A 16459-nucleotide genomic window follows, 5' to 3' on the forward strand; every position below is an offset into this window, starting at 1 on the left:
GGCTCCCACCCCAGCCTCGTGAGAGGCCCAGGTCCAAGCACAGCTGTGAGTGGGAGGGAATGAGAAGCTTCTTGTCTTTTTATTTTTCTTCAAGGTCATGACTTATGGAAAAATGCACTATCTGCTTCCCACTGTTGATGAGGGTTGGAGATGTGGACAATCAGCAGACATGGATGGAGGCTGAGGCACATGCACGCACGCGCACAACACAAACACACACATGCACACACACGCATGGATTGGCATACACATTGTTGCAGTTTGTATGCTCCACTATATACCCATTCTCTTACCTGACACTGAGACCATTGTGTGTATGTGCATGTGTGTACATGTATGTATGTATGAATATACACATATATGTAGAGGCTAGATGTTGACTGTAGGTAACTTCTATCTCCATCTTTTTTGAGACAGGATCTTTCAGAAAAGATTTGGCTAGACTAGCTAGCCAATAAGAGGTGGGCATCCTCCTGTCTCTGCATCCCCAGCACCTGGAGTGGGGTGGCAGTGGGGGTCATGGCAACATGGCTTTTTACATGGATATTGGGAACTGATCTGGACTCAGGACCTCGTGATTGCTCCACTTGCATGTTACTGGCTGAGCCATCTCTCTATGTCCCCTTGCCATCTCCATCCCGCTCCTCACTTCCCTGGCAGTCTGCTAGCCTCTGCTCTTCTCCAGGCCCATCTGAACCCATCTCCCCCATCTACAGAGGAGGTCTGGCTTCTCCAGAGAGTCAGTCCCAGGACAGACCACCAGGAGAGCAAAGCAAAGGGAAGGACCTCATTTCAGTCTGTTCTGGTTGCTCAAGCTTTAGTAGGATGAATAGAGCCAAAGTAATGTTCCCTTCTGTTTCTACACGGGGAAGGAAACACTCAAACAGGCTCCGAGAAAGGAAGGACAGATCTTTAGATGGGCATGTGGCAGACTAAAGGTTTTGCTACCCTTCAAAGTGGCCCATCACGATTCTATTGATGGCTCACCTGGAGAAACTAGGAAGACAGGCTTAGACTAGATGTTCTTGAGGTCAGCTTCCAGGCCCAGGCAATCCCCCACCCTGCCCCACAGCCTTCTTCAAGTCAACCTCTGAGCCAAGGTCACCAGCTTCCTCATCTTCTAGGAGGTAAGTGGCAGCCAGGCTCCCAAGCCTCAAGCCTCCTGGAAGGCACTTAGCAGCCTGAAGACCTCTCCCCAAGGTCAAGGACTGCATTCTTAACCCTGAGCTTACCTACTATGGCTAGCAAGGGAAGGTGTCTGGAGGAGGCAGGGCTCACGGAGATGTCCCCAGGAACAGCATGCTTTCCACAGGGAAGGCTGGCAGATTTGGAGGTCAGGAGTCAGCTCAGGGCAAGTCACAGGGTGGGAGGCTTAGACCTCCTGAATGAGTCCTTTCTGGAATTCTCTTTATTCTAGACCCCAGATTCAGGGTCCTCTGAGGTTGCAGAGAGGAAGGGAAAACCTTGATTCCTTTGGACTTGGCTAAGCCCCGTGCAACTGCTGGGCAAAATGCTGCCCCAGGGAATCCTTAAAGAGAGGGTGCTGATCTGAGGCAGGCAGAGTCCAGTCCAAAGCCCCCACTCATCCGTCTCTCACTTCAGACTTAGCCTGACAGTCACACCCCTGCCTCCTCATCTCTCTTCTGGCTCCTACGCTGTCCAAGTCCTTGTGGACTCCTGGATGTCAGAGTTCGTCATTTAGAGCATAAGTGAACTGTTATCTTCTGCAAAGTGGTGGGCTCTTATCTGAGTTTTATTGATTAATTGCAGTATTGATTAATTGCAGACTAATGAACCATCCCTAATTACTGACTACACCTGGCAAGGCCTCTGTGCTGGTTTCTAATTACACCTGGTCGGTTGTCTGTCCTGGTTAGGTTTTGTCAGTCTGACATACACTTAGACGTTCCTGAGAAGAGAGAACCTTTAAGCACTTTCCACTGTGGGCAGTGTCATCCTTTAGGCAGGGTGGGCCTGGGTTGCATAAGAAATGTCACTGAGCAAGCCTGGGAAAGCAAACTGGTAACAAGCGTTGATTTCTGCTTCCGCATCTGCCTTGAGTTTCTGCCTTGGCTTCCCTCTTGAGGGACTGTAACCTGTAAGCTGAACTCAGTGCTTTCTTTTCCAAGCTGTCTTTGGTCATAGTGTTTATGGCAATGTGGAAGTCAGCTAGGATAGCCTCCACTCACAGAACAGCTGGCTGGAGCCAGGAAAGTACAAGTCGAGGGCAGGAGTTCCCTGCCTTAGCTTTGGAAACAAGAAAGGCCAGGCTTTAAAGGTCAGGCTGGGTGTGATGGTGCATCGCTGTGATTCTTGCACTTGAAAGGAGAAGATCACAAGTTCGAGGCCAGCCTGGACTAAATAGCAAGTTCTAGGCCATCCAAGGCTTCACAGTACGACCTCATCTTAAAAAAACTCAAACAAACAAACAAACAAACAAACAAGACTTTGCCCCGCCCCATTCCTTCCCACTTCAGCTATTCTTAGAGGAACCTTTCATGGGGGTGGGGACATCATCCCTTTTTGGAACTGGAAAAGTAGGGGTCTTTAAATATGGTCCATGAGGGAACTGTGGTCAACAGAGCACAGCGCCTGGGGTAAATTTAGAGTCAACCCTGTATGCTGGATGCTCTCACATCCTCTTTTCTGAAAGGGACTTCCCTGTTTTCAAAAGATGGTTTTGTCTCTGAGGCTGGGGACAGCATGGGGCTGAAAGAACTGCTGTGTGTTGTACACAGCCTCAGGGACATCTGTCCTATATCATCGTTGGTGAGGTTCTCCAAAGTCACCTTCTTAGGGCAGGGAGGCAACAAAATCCTGCATGGGTGAGTGACAGTCCCCATGACAAGCTGTGGGCCTGGGTGAGACAACTTTAGAAGGTCTCATGACTTGAGACTCTCTCAACAGGTCAAGCACTGACTACCCACTCTTACAGCAGTCCCTGGAGGAGCCCAGGCCAGACACTGAGGTGAACTTCCCAGCTTCAGAATTCTTCCTGAATGTTCAGATTTATTGTCCCTGACCTATACCCTAGTTCTGAGGTCTAGGATATCTCCTTATCCAAGTGCTGGGGACTGCCCAGGTGTTCTCATGAGTGGGGACAGTGTCCTCTTACCAGTTTCTTCCTCCTGTGTACACTACTGACTTCAAGCCAGGAACCTGGCTAGCCACCTCAGGTGCTCATGTCTCCTAGCCTGGACCAGAGGGTCCCAAATTAGTGTGTGTGAATGGGGACACCGGATATCTGGAAAGCACATGAAGTAACACCCTGAAGCTGTGCTGGGCATCACTGGCTCAGATGCTGGGATCCTGCACTGCAGCAGCTTCTAGGCCTGCCCTGGAAATAGAGGGCATGCTCAGATTCCAAGGGCTGTCCCCGTAGAATTGTCTTTAAAATTGGGGAAGCAAAACCTGGCTATGGGGACTGGAATTCTTCAGATCCAGCTCAGATCTTGGCCTCCCCATTGTCACAGGGTCTTATAGCTGGGTGTTGACTCTGGTTTTACTAGATACACAGGCCATCCTCTGAGTCCCCAGCCACAGTTCTGAGGGTCATCTTTGGACCAAATTCCTCCAATACCTTCACAAAGCCCAAAACGCTGTCTTCAGCTCTAAAGATGCTGGGAAGACCTAGCAGTCCTTCCCGAACCCTCTTAGCCCTTTCTGTAGAGACTGGGGAGGCAATTTTTGCCATCTATGCTCGCCAGAGATAGACCCCACAGCTTGCTGAGGACTTCAGGCTGGTCCCACTGAAGGCCAGAGGAGGCGGATTAGACTTCAGGTGCACAGTTGTTGATTTGAGTCTTAACTCCTTGTTCACTGCTAGGGAACCAGACTTGTTTCCCAAACATTTCCTCCACTAATGCTGCCCTGTAGTGAATGGCCCCACACAGGATAAGAAGGCTCTGTCTACATGCCCACAGGGCAGAGGGGAGGCACAAACTGGGGCTCCTGGGGTTTTCAGACTGTAGTGAGGGTGGAAGAGACCCCAAGGAGGGAAGGGGCACATAGAAGAGGCCCCTGTGGAGTTGAAAGCAGCAATATTTGCAGTCGTGGAGACTAGAGGAATGGCTAGAGGCAGGGAAGGGAACCTGGCTATTCCGAAATGAGAAAAAAGAGGCCCCAAGAGGAGGAGAGCCTGCTCACACAGGCAGAGGGACAGTGCCAGGAAGTCACTCTCCTGGAAGAAGAGCAGCCAGCAAGGCTGGGCATAGCATTGAGTCTGAGCTGGGCAGGGAGTGGACGGCTATGATGGACCACTGCCGATTGTAGCTGACCAGGGCTGTCTGGCCTGATGGATTTCACATAGAAATCTAGACTTCAACCCTGAGCATGGACAATACAAGCCCCAGTTCCCTCAAATCAGAAATCAGTAGGCAGTTGTGTGCATGCAGGATGCTCTGAAGGAGCCAGGGCTGTTGGCTTTGCCAGAGTACTCTACAGCCTATTATACATCGCACACTGATGACCCCAGGATTATGCCACAGGGCTGGCCCTGAAGGTATGGACTTTGGCATTCCTAGTGAAGCCCCCCACCCTACTTCTGCTGGAAGCTGTGTGGCTAGGTGGAGGATGACAGGTACAGGGAGGAGGCAAGAGCAGGTGGGGCTGAATTGGGACCCAGAGGTCCCTGCAGGTGGCCTTCCGCTGTCATTGCTGGGAACTACACCACGAAACATTTGTTTCTGAAGCCCACAGGGGCCTAGCAGGGGCAGAGAGGGGTCACACAAAATGGAGAGGGAAACCTAAGCTCCCAGCTACCCATGGTGTCTGGGAAGCAAGAAGCCGGTCAGAGCTCCATGCACGCTCAGTGAAAAGCTGTGAGGCCAGCCTGTGTACCATGTGCCCCGAACTGGAGAAAGAGCCCTTCCTGCCCCTGCTGCTAGCTCTCTCCCAGGCAATGCTTGCTTCTGTGGGCAGTGTTGTCGTCCAGGCTGTATCTCAGGAGATTGGTGCCCTGGAGAGAACTCATGCTGTCGGGGGCTGAAAGTTCAGTTCAGACTGAGCCCTCTAGGGACATGTGCTGAGCTGATGTGGGGAACATCTGGAAAGAATGTTTGTAAGTCTGACTGGGGTGGAAGTGTCTCAGGACAGCCCCACTTCAAGCACCGCCACCAGCTGTGTTTACAGCTCTGGGACATAGGGAGGTTCTCACCGAACAAAAATGTGGAGGCCCTGAGCCTCGTGAGTAAAACCATATGGAGCAGGTGTGGGCAGGAAATCAGGCGACAGGGCTGGGGCCTTACAGGATGATGGAGTCCCAGGGCCCACCCAGCATCTGCTCTGCAGCCTTGTCTCTTTCCCCAGGGACATCCTCCTGGAAGACAAGGAGCCTCGATTGCTTCTAGAGTCAGTGGTTCCCACTGTTATCTTTATCCCTTCTACTCCACAGCAGCCCATCTCCTCAGTCCAGTCCTCACTCTGTAGGGCCTCGGTCTCCTTACCTACTGCAAGGGGATAATGTCACGTCCCTCCTGGGGCCCTGCTACTATGAGTATGAGTATGGGGATCTGGACTGCTGGTGCTTCAAACAGGACAAAGTTACACGTGGGGGCCACGTTCCTCCTGAAACTGTCCCCCAAGTATGGTCACTATTATCATTGGTTTGGCCAAGCCCCACTCCACAGTTGCTCAGGCAGGTCACCTGTGAGTCAGCCTCCCTCTACCTTCTCTGCTTATGGGACTCCTTGACCAAAGGAGGGGCAGGGAGGTAGGGCACAGGCTAGGTATCCAGGCTGGCCACTGGGCCTCTTTGGAAGGCTGAGTTAGGGCCATGATGCCAATGGCCATCTTCTAAGAGGAACGAGTGCTACATAAAAGGCCGGTGCAGCTGGGAGGTTGAACCGATGTTGGATTTTGGAATCCTGTATCCTCGCTTGGGGACCTATTCACTGTGTGACTTCAAGGATCCTAGAAATGCTCTGAGTTTCAGGATGCCCATGTGTAAGATGGGGTCTGAACTCTATACCCACTCTCTGGGCACATTTGTCGTTTACTTCTAGTGTCCTTTCCAATTAGTAACAAGGACACAGCCAAGATCAGGCTCAGTGGGGGCCAGGGTCAGGGCTTACTCTTGACTATTACTGTCTGGCCCTGACCTGCTTCTCACCCTTGGCTCAGCTAAGGCAGGCCTGGCTACATGACAGAGGAACCACCCAGGCTGGCTCTGTCTCCACTCATTAGCTCGGGGTAGCAGGCAGCCAAGGTAGCAGCTGCCAACACTGGCAGTCCTTCCCCAGACTTTGGCCAGGGGTCAGAATCTGTAGGCCATCTCCTAGTGCTACCCCATCCGGCCCACTGGGGTATCCCCACCTGTCAGGACCACTGCCTTCCTGGTCCCTGCTGGGCTGGGACTGACAGGTCTCTGCGTGCCAGGCTGGAAGATAGGCGCTGGACACTGGACAAGTTAGGGGAGTCCTGGGGCCTGGGCACTGACCCAGCAGACCTGGGTGTGGAGTCTGCCTTGTGTAATACAGCTAGGGTTCTAAAGAACAGAGAGCTTCCAGGCTAGAGAGCAAGCCAGACTACCAGACTTGTACCAACACGAAGGCCAAAGCTCACATCACATCCATGGAAAGACTGAGACCTTGAAGCTGAGGGACTGCTTGGCAATCACACCAGAAGGTCGGGGCAGTGGGCCAGATTCTGCCTCTTCCTGACCCTAGTTTGACTTCTTTCCCCTGCCCTGTGGCTTTTTTTCTGCTGGGTCTCATGTGCCCAGTATGAGTGCTGGGTGAGGACTGCCAGCATTGCCCAAGGCTCTTCACATATTCCCACGTGAGGTGTTCAGGCAACTTTCCCAACATCACACAGCAAGTGAGATCAGCACCCTGTCCATCCATCTATCCATCCACCCATCTATCCACCCATCCATCCATCCATCCATCCACCCACCCATCCATCCATCCATCCACCCACCCATCCATCCACCCATTACTAGCCTCCAGCTTCCTACATTCCATAGAATTGTGCAGTAGGGAAAGAACAGTGAACAAGAGACCTAGCAGTTGCTGTGGAATCACTGGGACCTGATATACAGCAAATGAACAATTCCATGGAGACAGAGCTGTGGAAGTCTGTAGTCCAAATGCAAGGGGAAGATTTAGCCTGGGAAATCAAGGGGGCTCTTCTTTGAGGAGGTTGGAAGAGAAACACAACTGCTTGGGGTAGGAGGGAACAGTGGTTCTGAAAGACCTGGGGGATGTCCATTATGGCTGAAGCAAAGATAGAAAAGGGGTGGGAGGTCATGCTGTTGAGAAGTTGGAAGGACTCGACCATGCTGGACTTGGAGTTCTCCCTATCCTGGGAGCAGTAGGGAGACATGGGTTGCTTTGGTATTTTGGGGCCACAGTAGCAAAAAGACACCTGACTTAGGAGGAGGTTGGCAAAGGTGGAAGACTGGATATACCAAGAGCAGGTGGGCAAGCAAGACAGTGGCCTATGGGCGGTGGAGACCCGTGGTCAAATTCAAGAGATGAAGAGGGCTTTGGCTCTCTTTGACACAGATTGGCTAGGGCAGGGTGTGATTCCTGATACCAGGGTAGCAATGAGAAGACATGGAGAGTGTTAGGAATGTGTAGCCGTGGAAGGAACTGAGGTGGGCCAACATCTGATGCTGTGTCGGAGACATGAGGAGCAAAGCCAGAGAGAACGTGGGAGTAGCCAAGAGAAGCCAAGGAAAGAAAGGGCTCTAAGACAGTGAGTGGTCACCAGGGATTAGAGCTACCAGGAGACTGTTTTACACAGAGGATGTAGCCCATGAGGGACTCAGGAAAGAATTGTTGCCACAGAGTAGTGGGTGGGATTATACGGTGGCTTGGACAGAGACGGGCAGAACCGTAAAACAAACCACTGGTCTCTCTGTAGACAGCGGTGCCGGGGTGAGTGTCTACTGAGGGGTGAATGACCTGAATCTTCTGTGCCTCCCACCAATGAGACAAATGAAAGAGTAGTTTGGGGCTTCCTGCCCTACCTACCACCCCAGCTATAAGCTTGCCTGCTGAAAAGGCAACAAAGCCAAAGAGGATAGGAGTCTGAAACAAGGATCCCATCTGAGGTGGGCCAACATGGCCATGCAAAGCAAAGTAAGCCAAACTGGATGACTAAACTCAGGACATCAGAGCCAGGATAAAAGTGCTTATAGTAGGGGTTGGGGATTTAGCTCAGTGGTAGAGCGCTTGCCTAAGAAGCGCAAGGCCCTGGGTTCGGTCCCCAGCTCCGAAAAAAAGAACCAAAAAAAAAAAAGTGCTTACAGTGCAGGGTTACATAGACGTGTGTGTGTGTGTGTGTGTGTGTGTGTGTGTGTGTGTGTGTGTGTGTGTGTGTTCTGGTCTTATTGTGTGTAATTGGAAAACAATACATGTTTGAAGTGTATACCATGATTTGACATGCCTACTACGAATGAGACCAGGTAATGGGGTTAACGGTCCACCCTTTCATGGTTATCCTTTTGTGTGTCTGTGGTGGGGATGCTTAAGGGTCACATTTCAAGTATATAGTGTAAAATTAACTATAGTTCCCATACTGTATAGCAGATCCCCAAGTGTATCCATGTTGTAGCTGGATGTTTGACCTCTCTGACTGACATCTCCCAAATTTTTCGATCCTCAGACCCTGGTGTTGCCCTTTAACTCTTTGTTTTGTGAGTTCAACAAGATTTCTCATTAAATGAGATAATGTATTTGTCTTTATGTTCCTGGCTTCACTTAGCGTAGTGTCTTTCATGTTAGAGGAAGTTACATATGGCATATGTGTGTGTGTGTGTGTGTGTGTGTGTGTGTGTGTGTGTGTATACACATAATTTTCCTATTCATTGATGGGTAAATGTTTAAGTTTGTTCCATGTCTTCAATGCAAATGATGCTGTAACAGTGGAGAGATTCAGATCTTGCTTTACGATACTGACTTCCTTTCCTTTGGCTATGTATCCAGGTGCAGGATTGGTGGATCATTTACTAACCCTATTTTAATGTTTGAGGAGCCTCCACAGTGTTTCCCACTGTATGAATTTGCATCTCTTGCAACAGTGTAGAAAGATTACCTTCCTTTCACACCCTCACCAGCACTTGCAATCAATGAATCAATCAATCAACCAATCAATCACTTGTGTGTTTATGGGGTTGAGTGGTGCATGTGCCAGGGTGCATGTGTGGAGGTCAGAAGACAACTTGTGGGACTCTGTTCTCTCCTTCTCCACGTGGGTTCCAGGGCTGAACTCAGATTGTCAGGCGTATGACCTGCACTTTTACCTTCTGAGCCATCCCAAGTGCTCCAGAGCTGGCTGCCTCTTACCTTCCTGGTGATAGCTTTCTCAACGGGTGTGGGACGGATGACCTTCAAGTTCTGATTTGCAAGTCTGTGGTAATTAGTAATGTTGAGCACCTTTTCCCACACCAGTCTTTCACTTGTATGTCTTTTACTTTACTATGCTATTTTATATTTTATTTTATTGAGATGGTTTCACGAAGCCTGGGCTAACCTTGAATTCACTGTGTGGCCAAGGAGGACCTTGAACTTCTGATCTTCCTCAGTGGCCAAGCGCTGACCTCACAGGTGTGTGCCATCAATGCTGGGTGTATGTGGTGCTGGGAATCAAAACCAGGGCTTTGTGCATGCATGCTAGGCAAGCTGTCTGACAGCTGAGCTCCGATCCTGGTCTGCTGGTGTGACTTCTTTGGGAGAGAATCTATTCAGGTTCTTCATACGTGTGCCAGAATGCATGAGTGCCTGTGTGAGTGAGCACATGGGTGTGTGTCCATACATGTGTGTCTGTGTGTGTTTCTGTGTATGTCTGCGTGTGTGCATGTGTGTGTGTATGTGTGTGTTTATGTGTATGTCTCTCTGTGTGTCTGTGTGTGTCTGTGTGTGTCTGTGTGTTTATGTATATGTCTGTGTGTGTCTGTGTGTCTCTGTGTTTATGTATATGTCTGTATGTGTGTGTGTTTATGTGTATGTCTGTGTGTGCATGTGTGTGTTTATGTGTATGTCTGTGTGTGTGTGTGTGTGTGTGTGTCTGTGTGTGCATGCTGTAATAGTAGTGGTGCTTGGGGATCAAACCCAGGGCTTGGTATATGTTAGGTAAGCCCTCTGCCACTAAGCTATACTCCCAGCCCCCTTCACCCATTTTGATTTTTATTTCTTTGTTTTATTTTTTTAGACAGGGTCTTACTGTGTATCCCTGGCTTGCCTGGAACTCGCTTTGCAGACCAGGCTGGCTCAAACTCTCTGAGATCCACTTGCCTCTGCCTCCCTGTAGCTGGGATTACAGTTGTGTGCCACCACAGCAGGGTCTTTTAAACACTGAGTTGATTTTCTGCCCCTGGGATTTGTAAACTCTCCACATGCTTGGGGTGTTGACTTCTCATTAGACGTGCGGTTTGCACACATTTCAGACCATTCTGCTTCTTCGTGTCAGCAGTAGCTTTTCTCTGCTGTACGGAGCTTTTCTGCTCCTTGTCACCCACTTGTTTATTTTGCTTTTGTTGCTTATACGTTTGATGTCAAATTAAAAAAAAATCACTGCCAAGACCAATGTAAGGATCCTAGGGAAACTGTTTACTCCTAGGTCTTAACAGTTTCAGACTTTACATTTGAATGTTTATAATTAAAAAGAAACATATTGAAAGATTCGTGTGAGGAAAGGCTCTAGCGGACTTCTTTGTTGCTTGCTGTGTTCTGGGTCGTAATCAGGCCTGGAAAGGCATCGGGTTCTTTCTAGGGCTTAGGGATCAGCTCTAGGGTCTTGAGAATTCTTGGTTCTTGCTCTGGGATTTCTACCTGGGGCTTGGGGTTCTGCACTGAAAGCCAGCTCTGGGTCCTGGCAGCTGGGCCTTCATTTCCCAGAAGCCCTTCCTTCTCCTTTTCATTTGCATCTCATTAGCACCACTTGGAGCTGCTGGAGCTCTGGGACCAGGCTGGAGCCTGGCACAGGCCCTGCTCCCATCGTGTAGGAGGGGCAGGGATGCACGCCTCCCACTTTCTACCCTTCGTGCTGTGCCATTGGGTCAGAGGGACTAGGGTGTTCTCGGCTCTTGACACGCCTATCCAGGCTCTTGTTCCCTAAGCTCCCTTCCCTTGCGTGTTCCCATAGCAACAGGGTGATGGTGCAAGGGTCTTAGGAGCAACACAGCCACCCAGCTCTCCTCCCCTCCACAGCCAGGCTGAGTTGCTGACAAGCAGGGCTTCAATCTCCTGAGATGATCAGTGATAATTGGTTTATGGAAATAGCTAAGAACCTGAGGGATGCTCCCCAGTAGACCCCAGCCTCCCACCAAGCCAGCTTTCTGCCACCTGTCCTTCCCTGGTTCAGAAACAGAGCTGGGGGAGGGGAGGGCAAGAAGCTAGACTGGGCTGGTGAGGTTTTCCTAGGGAAAGCAGGCAAGACCTTCACCTGTTGTTCTCCAGCAGAGCCTCCAGGACCCCTTTCCCTGTGGGAGTGGAGATCTGAGTGGGCTGATTGTCATCTTAGCCTGGCTTTTGTTCCCTTGGCCCATTTGTCTGTGTGTATGTGGGGTGCATTGTTGGCGACATGGAGAATGAGAACAGAGGGAGGGCTGGCTGGCTACTATGTTGCCTTATATGCTCTTTGAGGAGAACTGAGGATCACGAGATAGGCAGAAGACATGGTATGACAGGCCCTCTCCACCGGGGTAAATGAGCATGCGCAAAGAGCAGCAGAGTTTACGTGTGTTGTGGTAAAGGACTAAAAGCCCCATGACAGAAATGATTAGGAAGAGGCAAGGACCCACAGGAGGGTAGCTTCGAGCAGCGAGGCCTCTTAGGGTCCCAAAAGCCAGGAAGGCAGACCTCAAGTCTTTCTGCAACAGGAGAGTGAGGACTCGAGAAAGCTGCACGTAGATTAAAGTAGGCAGAAGGCCAGTTTGCAGAGAAAGACCAGAAGTCCTTCCCTACCCAGGCTCACGTTTCAGAGCATTCCAGGGGGAAAGCCAGGGGTGGTCTATACTCAGTGGGATGGAAATGACCAGTAGAAGGGTAATTAGCACCTCCGAGTTTTTCTGTTTGCTTTTCTAGCCTTCACCAATTCTTCTGAGTGCTGTTTCTCTTTCTAACTATCTGTCCCTAGTTGCTCCCCCACCCTCTGGGGACAGACTTCAAATGCCCAGGCTGGTAACATTCCCCTAGACCATCCCCATCCCACACTGAACACAGCCTAGGCACTACAGACAAGGGCTTGCCCCTGTGAGGTCAGGCGGAGCTCAGTCCTGGCATGGGTTACCACACAGCCAGGGACAAGACAGGTCTCTCATTTGCACAGGAGCTCACTTTCCAAATATTCATCAGATGGTTTCTGTTTGCAGACCCAGACCCAGTCCTACCTCAGTTTTCCCAGCTACTTACACCACCACGTAGGGCCACGGTTCAGAGCTATCCTTGCAGGTAGGAAGGTTGGTAGCTCCATACAGAGTGACCATGACAGTCTCCTTATTACAGGGAGCCAGGTAGTTGGTGTCAGGATATGGGTCCAGAGAGGTATCCAGGCGGTCCTGTGGTTCTTCAGGAACCTGTGGGGAAAGCCAGGGCTAAGTGGACTCTTTTGATGGAGTATTTCTCTTTACTGTTACTGGTAACTTCTACCAGGTGGGTCAAAACTTTCCATGGTATAATTTACAAAACAAAACAGAAATCATGAAGAAATTTCATAAAAACTGGTGTGGTGGTGCACACCAGCCCTCAAGAGGCAGGAGCATTGGAAGGACCAGAAGTTCAGGGTCATCTTTGGCTCCTCCGGTTTGAGGCCAGCCTGGGCTACACGAGACCTTGTTACAAAACTACAGACGTGTCAGTGAGTTAGCTCAACCTTTGCTGTGTGAGCCTGATGGCGAGAATTGGATTGTGGGAACCCATGGTGGGAAGTTAATACTTCTAAAAATGTTTTCTCTGGTCTCCACACGCACGCCGTGGCACGCACGCTCTTGCACTCACCCACACGTATACAATAATAGTAAATAAAATAAAAATGATATGATTGGAAAATACAAGGTTTACATTTCAGATAAGCCTATGACTTTGTGTTTAGCTGTGTTCACAGACAGTCTTGCCTGCAGGAGTCTGGATGTGGCCCAGGGCTAGTGGCTGGATAGGCCCGACTGACCAGTACCTTTTCCTCTCTGTAACATTACCTGCTCCCCCAACTACAGAACAGTAGCCTAGGAAGCCATTTTCTCTCTACTTCTGTACTTCTCTCTACCTCTTGCTTCTTCCTTAGCCTTTGGTGTGCCCCCGTGTGCAGCAGAAGTCAGCCCACCTTAGTTTGTAAGCAATCTGTCTGTCCTCCGGTTTCTGCTCCTGCTTTTACCTCTGTAACTCCTCCGTGCCACATGCTCCTCAGGTCCTAGTGACCTCTACCTTTCTTCTTTCCTATATCTTTACCTTAGACCACCTCTGTCATCTCACATATGGGGACTGGGACCTGACATGATGCACCACTCTGCCCCGCCCTCCTGACTCCTAGCATGGGAAGAGAAGGCAGCATGGCTTAGCCCAGGTACATCTAGGAATGCTACTTCATTCAGATTCTCAGGACCATTGTACTGCATGGTGAGCGCAGCAGAAGCCAGGCTCCCTTAATCGTCCTAGCAGCCCTTCCCCACCTCAGCCTTTGTCTGGTATTTTCATCACCTGGGCAGAAATTTCCAAAAGATTTCAAACTCCACATCCCCTGACCCATCCCTCACGTGCTGCAGACTGTGGTCCCTGCCTAACAAGTTGTCTCATTAGGAGGTGAGAACAGGGCTTCCCAGCCCTAGATGTGCCAGCTCTGTAGAGACTTCTCCCCTTCCTATGACTGAGGATTAAACCTGCTCCCTCCCCCAACAGGACCCAGCAGGGCCTGTCACCATCTGCAGAGGTGTTGATGAGAGTTAACTCCCCCCCCCACACACACACATGGCAAGGGTAGGGGGAAGGGAGGGGGGAGCCCTGCTAGTGGAGGAGGGGAGCATTCACAGACCAATGCCTCTCCTAGATCAGAGGACTTCTTCTAGTGTACTAGCCCACATAACCAGAGGTCGCCTAGCAGGTTTGTTTTCCTGTTCTGGTACAGGAGTGACAGCAGCTGACAAGCCAGGAGGCTCCTCTGTCCCTTCTGAGATGCGCCGGCACAGAGCCGTTTCCCTGCACTCCGGTGGGAGCATCTAGAATGATTTCTGATTCAGCTTTTCCAGGACTTGGTGTGACTAAAGTTCTCTGAAGTTAGACTAGGAGAGGTAACTGATGTCCCTTGTACTGCCAGATGGACACCCTTGCCACTGCGAGGGCGCAAGCCTACCGTGGCACTCTAGGGGGGGCGGGGGTTACAGAAGCGAAGGTCCCTTAGCATGATCGTTGTCTATGGGCTTCCCTGCCTCCTTGGCAGCTCTGGAGGCCACCAGGCCTCTGCCAGGTCCTCCGATTGGATCTCTTCCTTCCCCGTCTCCTCCCTTTCAGGACAGATTTCCAGGAAACATAGCTTGGAGAGAGTTGGGTAGGGACACTTGTGCTTCACTTGTGTGCTTGAGGCCAGCTGTTAGTCAGGTACCTCTTGAAGCCTGTAGGCATGTACCCCATGGATGTACTGGGTGGGGGTCCAAGGTGTGGGTTGTAGAGGGGACAGGCAGTGAGCCAGGGCACCTTTGCCTCTGTCCTTGCTCGTGGGTCCCTGCATCAGGACCAATGTGTTCTGCTGCCTCTGCCCCTGGTCACATGGAAGAATTTGTGAAGGAATAGGATATGTATCTACCGATGCCGACACCTATACCTACGTATACTAGGTTACAAGGTGAGGAGAGGAGCTGGGGCTGGACAGATGGCTCAGTGGTTAAGAGCACTGACTGCTCTTCCAGAAGTCCTGAGTTCAATTCCCAGCAACCACATGGTGGCTCACAACCATCTGTAATGGGATCTGATGCCCTCTTCTGGTGTGCATGAAAGCGGCAGCTACAGTGTACTCACATACATACAATAAATAAATCTTAACACAACAACAACAACAACAGCAACAACAACAGCAACAACAACAACAACAACAACAAAACAGAAAACAAGGTGAGGAGAAAACTGAGTGAAGGTGCTGACCCTGGGCAGAGAAGCTTCAGAATCTTCTTCCATGAAAGCAGAGCTCTATGCTCACCACAGCTCTCAGGCCCTGCTCTTGCTCACCCATGCAATGACTGTAGACAGCAGGCTAGTGGTAAGCTCAAAGCCTGCCCATTTCCAAGCAGAGTTCCTTTGGCCACCCCTTAGGATTTGGGCTCTAGGCAGGCTTGAAAACTGCTGATCTCAGCGCATCATGGTGTCCTTGGGAATCCCAGAATGTTCTTTGCTTGGGTCAGCATTGGATGTGTGAGGGAGCATGAGAGCAGGAAGGGAGGAGCAGCAGACAAGCCAAGGCTCACAGAGGTGGGGGTGGAGAGGGAGGTACAGGGAGTGGGCTTCTGGCAGAGACCAGGATGAAACCAGACTCTTCTCCCATTCTATTCCCTCTTCCCAGAAACCCGGGAAGCAACAGGAAGCTATGAAGCCCAGATCTCTCCTCTAGAAGGGTCCACATCTGAAAACATACCAGCTAGAGGAGGCCACATTGAGTCTTCCAGAGGGATGTTGGGCTGAGAGGGTCTGGTGACTCCGATGTGCCATTTGGGCAAATTTTTAGACTCCGGTGGATGCTGGGCTTAAAAACTGCTCTCTCAGGCCAGTGTGATGGCTCACCAGGTAAAAGTTCTTGCCGCACAGGCCTGCTAACTTGTGATGGATCCTATAAACTACATAGAAAGCCAGGGGAGGGAACATGCATCTCTAACCTTAGCACTCTTGAGGCAAGATGGAAGCTAAAGATCCCCCCCCCCCAAACTTACGGGTCACTACCCTGGCATGAGGGATGGACAGAAATGAGAGATCTTGTTTCAGAACAAGATAGGAGAACACCAGTTCCCAAAAGTTACTCTGTGACCTCCCCTCAACACTCACACATGTACACACTCCACCTCCACCATCACCACCACCAACAAAAACAGTACTTCACTACCCTAGCTTTGATGGCCAGCCTTGCCTGGGCACTAGGATAGCCTGCAAGGCCCCTTCATACTGAGGGAAAGGGCTCAGGATATGAGACCTCTCCACTCTTTTCATGCGTCTTTACCCGGTTCATTTCCTGGGTTACTATGCTTACCCCGAGGGCCCGTAGCCTCAGGATTTACTGATAATGGCAGAAGTTCCAGAGCCTGATGCAGGAGTGCTTTTCACATGATGACACAGGGCTGAGCTGCAGCTCAGTGGGAGAGCACATACTTATTACGCACGAGGCCCCAGGCTGATTCCTCAGCTCCACAGAAACATGTAAAATGTCAGAAACCTCAGGGAAAATAACTGGTAGGTTTGATTACAGTTTTCAAAAAACCAGGTTGGGGAGCTAGCTTTCAGGTAGAAAGTCTGCCTGGTATGCATAGCCCTTAAATTCAATCTTC

The 16459-nt window shown here is 50.6% G+C and overlaps 1 protein-coding gene across 15 annotated transcripts in view; it reads right to left on the reverse strand.

The window, feature by feature from the left end:
- Ccdc33 (coiled-coil domain containing 33) overlaps positions 1–16459 on the reverse strand; it is a 98676-nt gene that overhangs the window by 63437 nt on the left and 18780 nt on the right. For all 15 annotated transcript variants that reach the window (XR_005487820.2, XR_005487821.2, XR_005487819.2 and 12 more), the window contains one exon: positions 12357–12520. Coding sequence is in view for 12 of the 15 variants with exons in the window: in XM_063265488.1 (XP_063121558.1) it covers positions 12357–12520 (164 nt within the window). In the remaining 3 variants the exon portion in view is untranslated. The remainder of the gene's footprint in view (positions 1–12356; positions 12521–16459) is intronic.

Source organism: Rattus norvegicus, chromosome 8 (assembly GCF_036323735.1).
Source record: "Rattus norvegicus strain BN/NHsdMcwi chromosome 8, GRCr8, whole genome shotgun sequence".
Taxonomy (NCBI): Eukaryota; Metazoa; Chordata; class Mammalia; order Rodentia; family Muridae; genus Rattus; species Rattus norvegicus.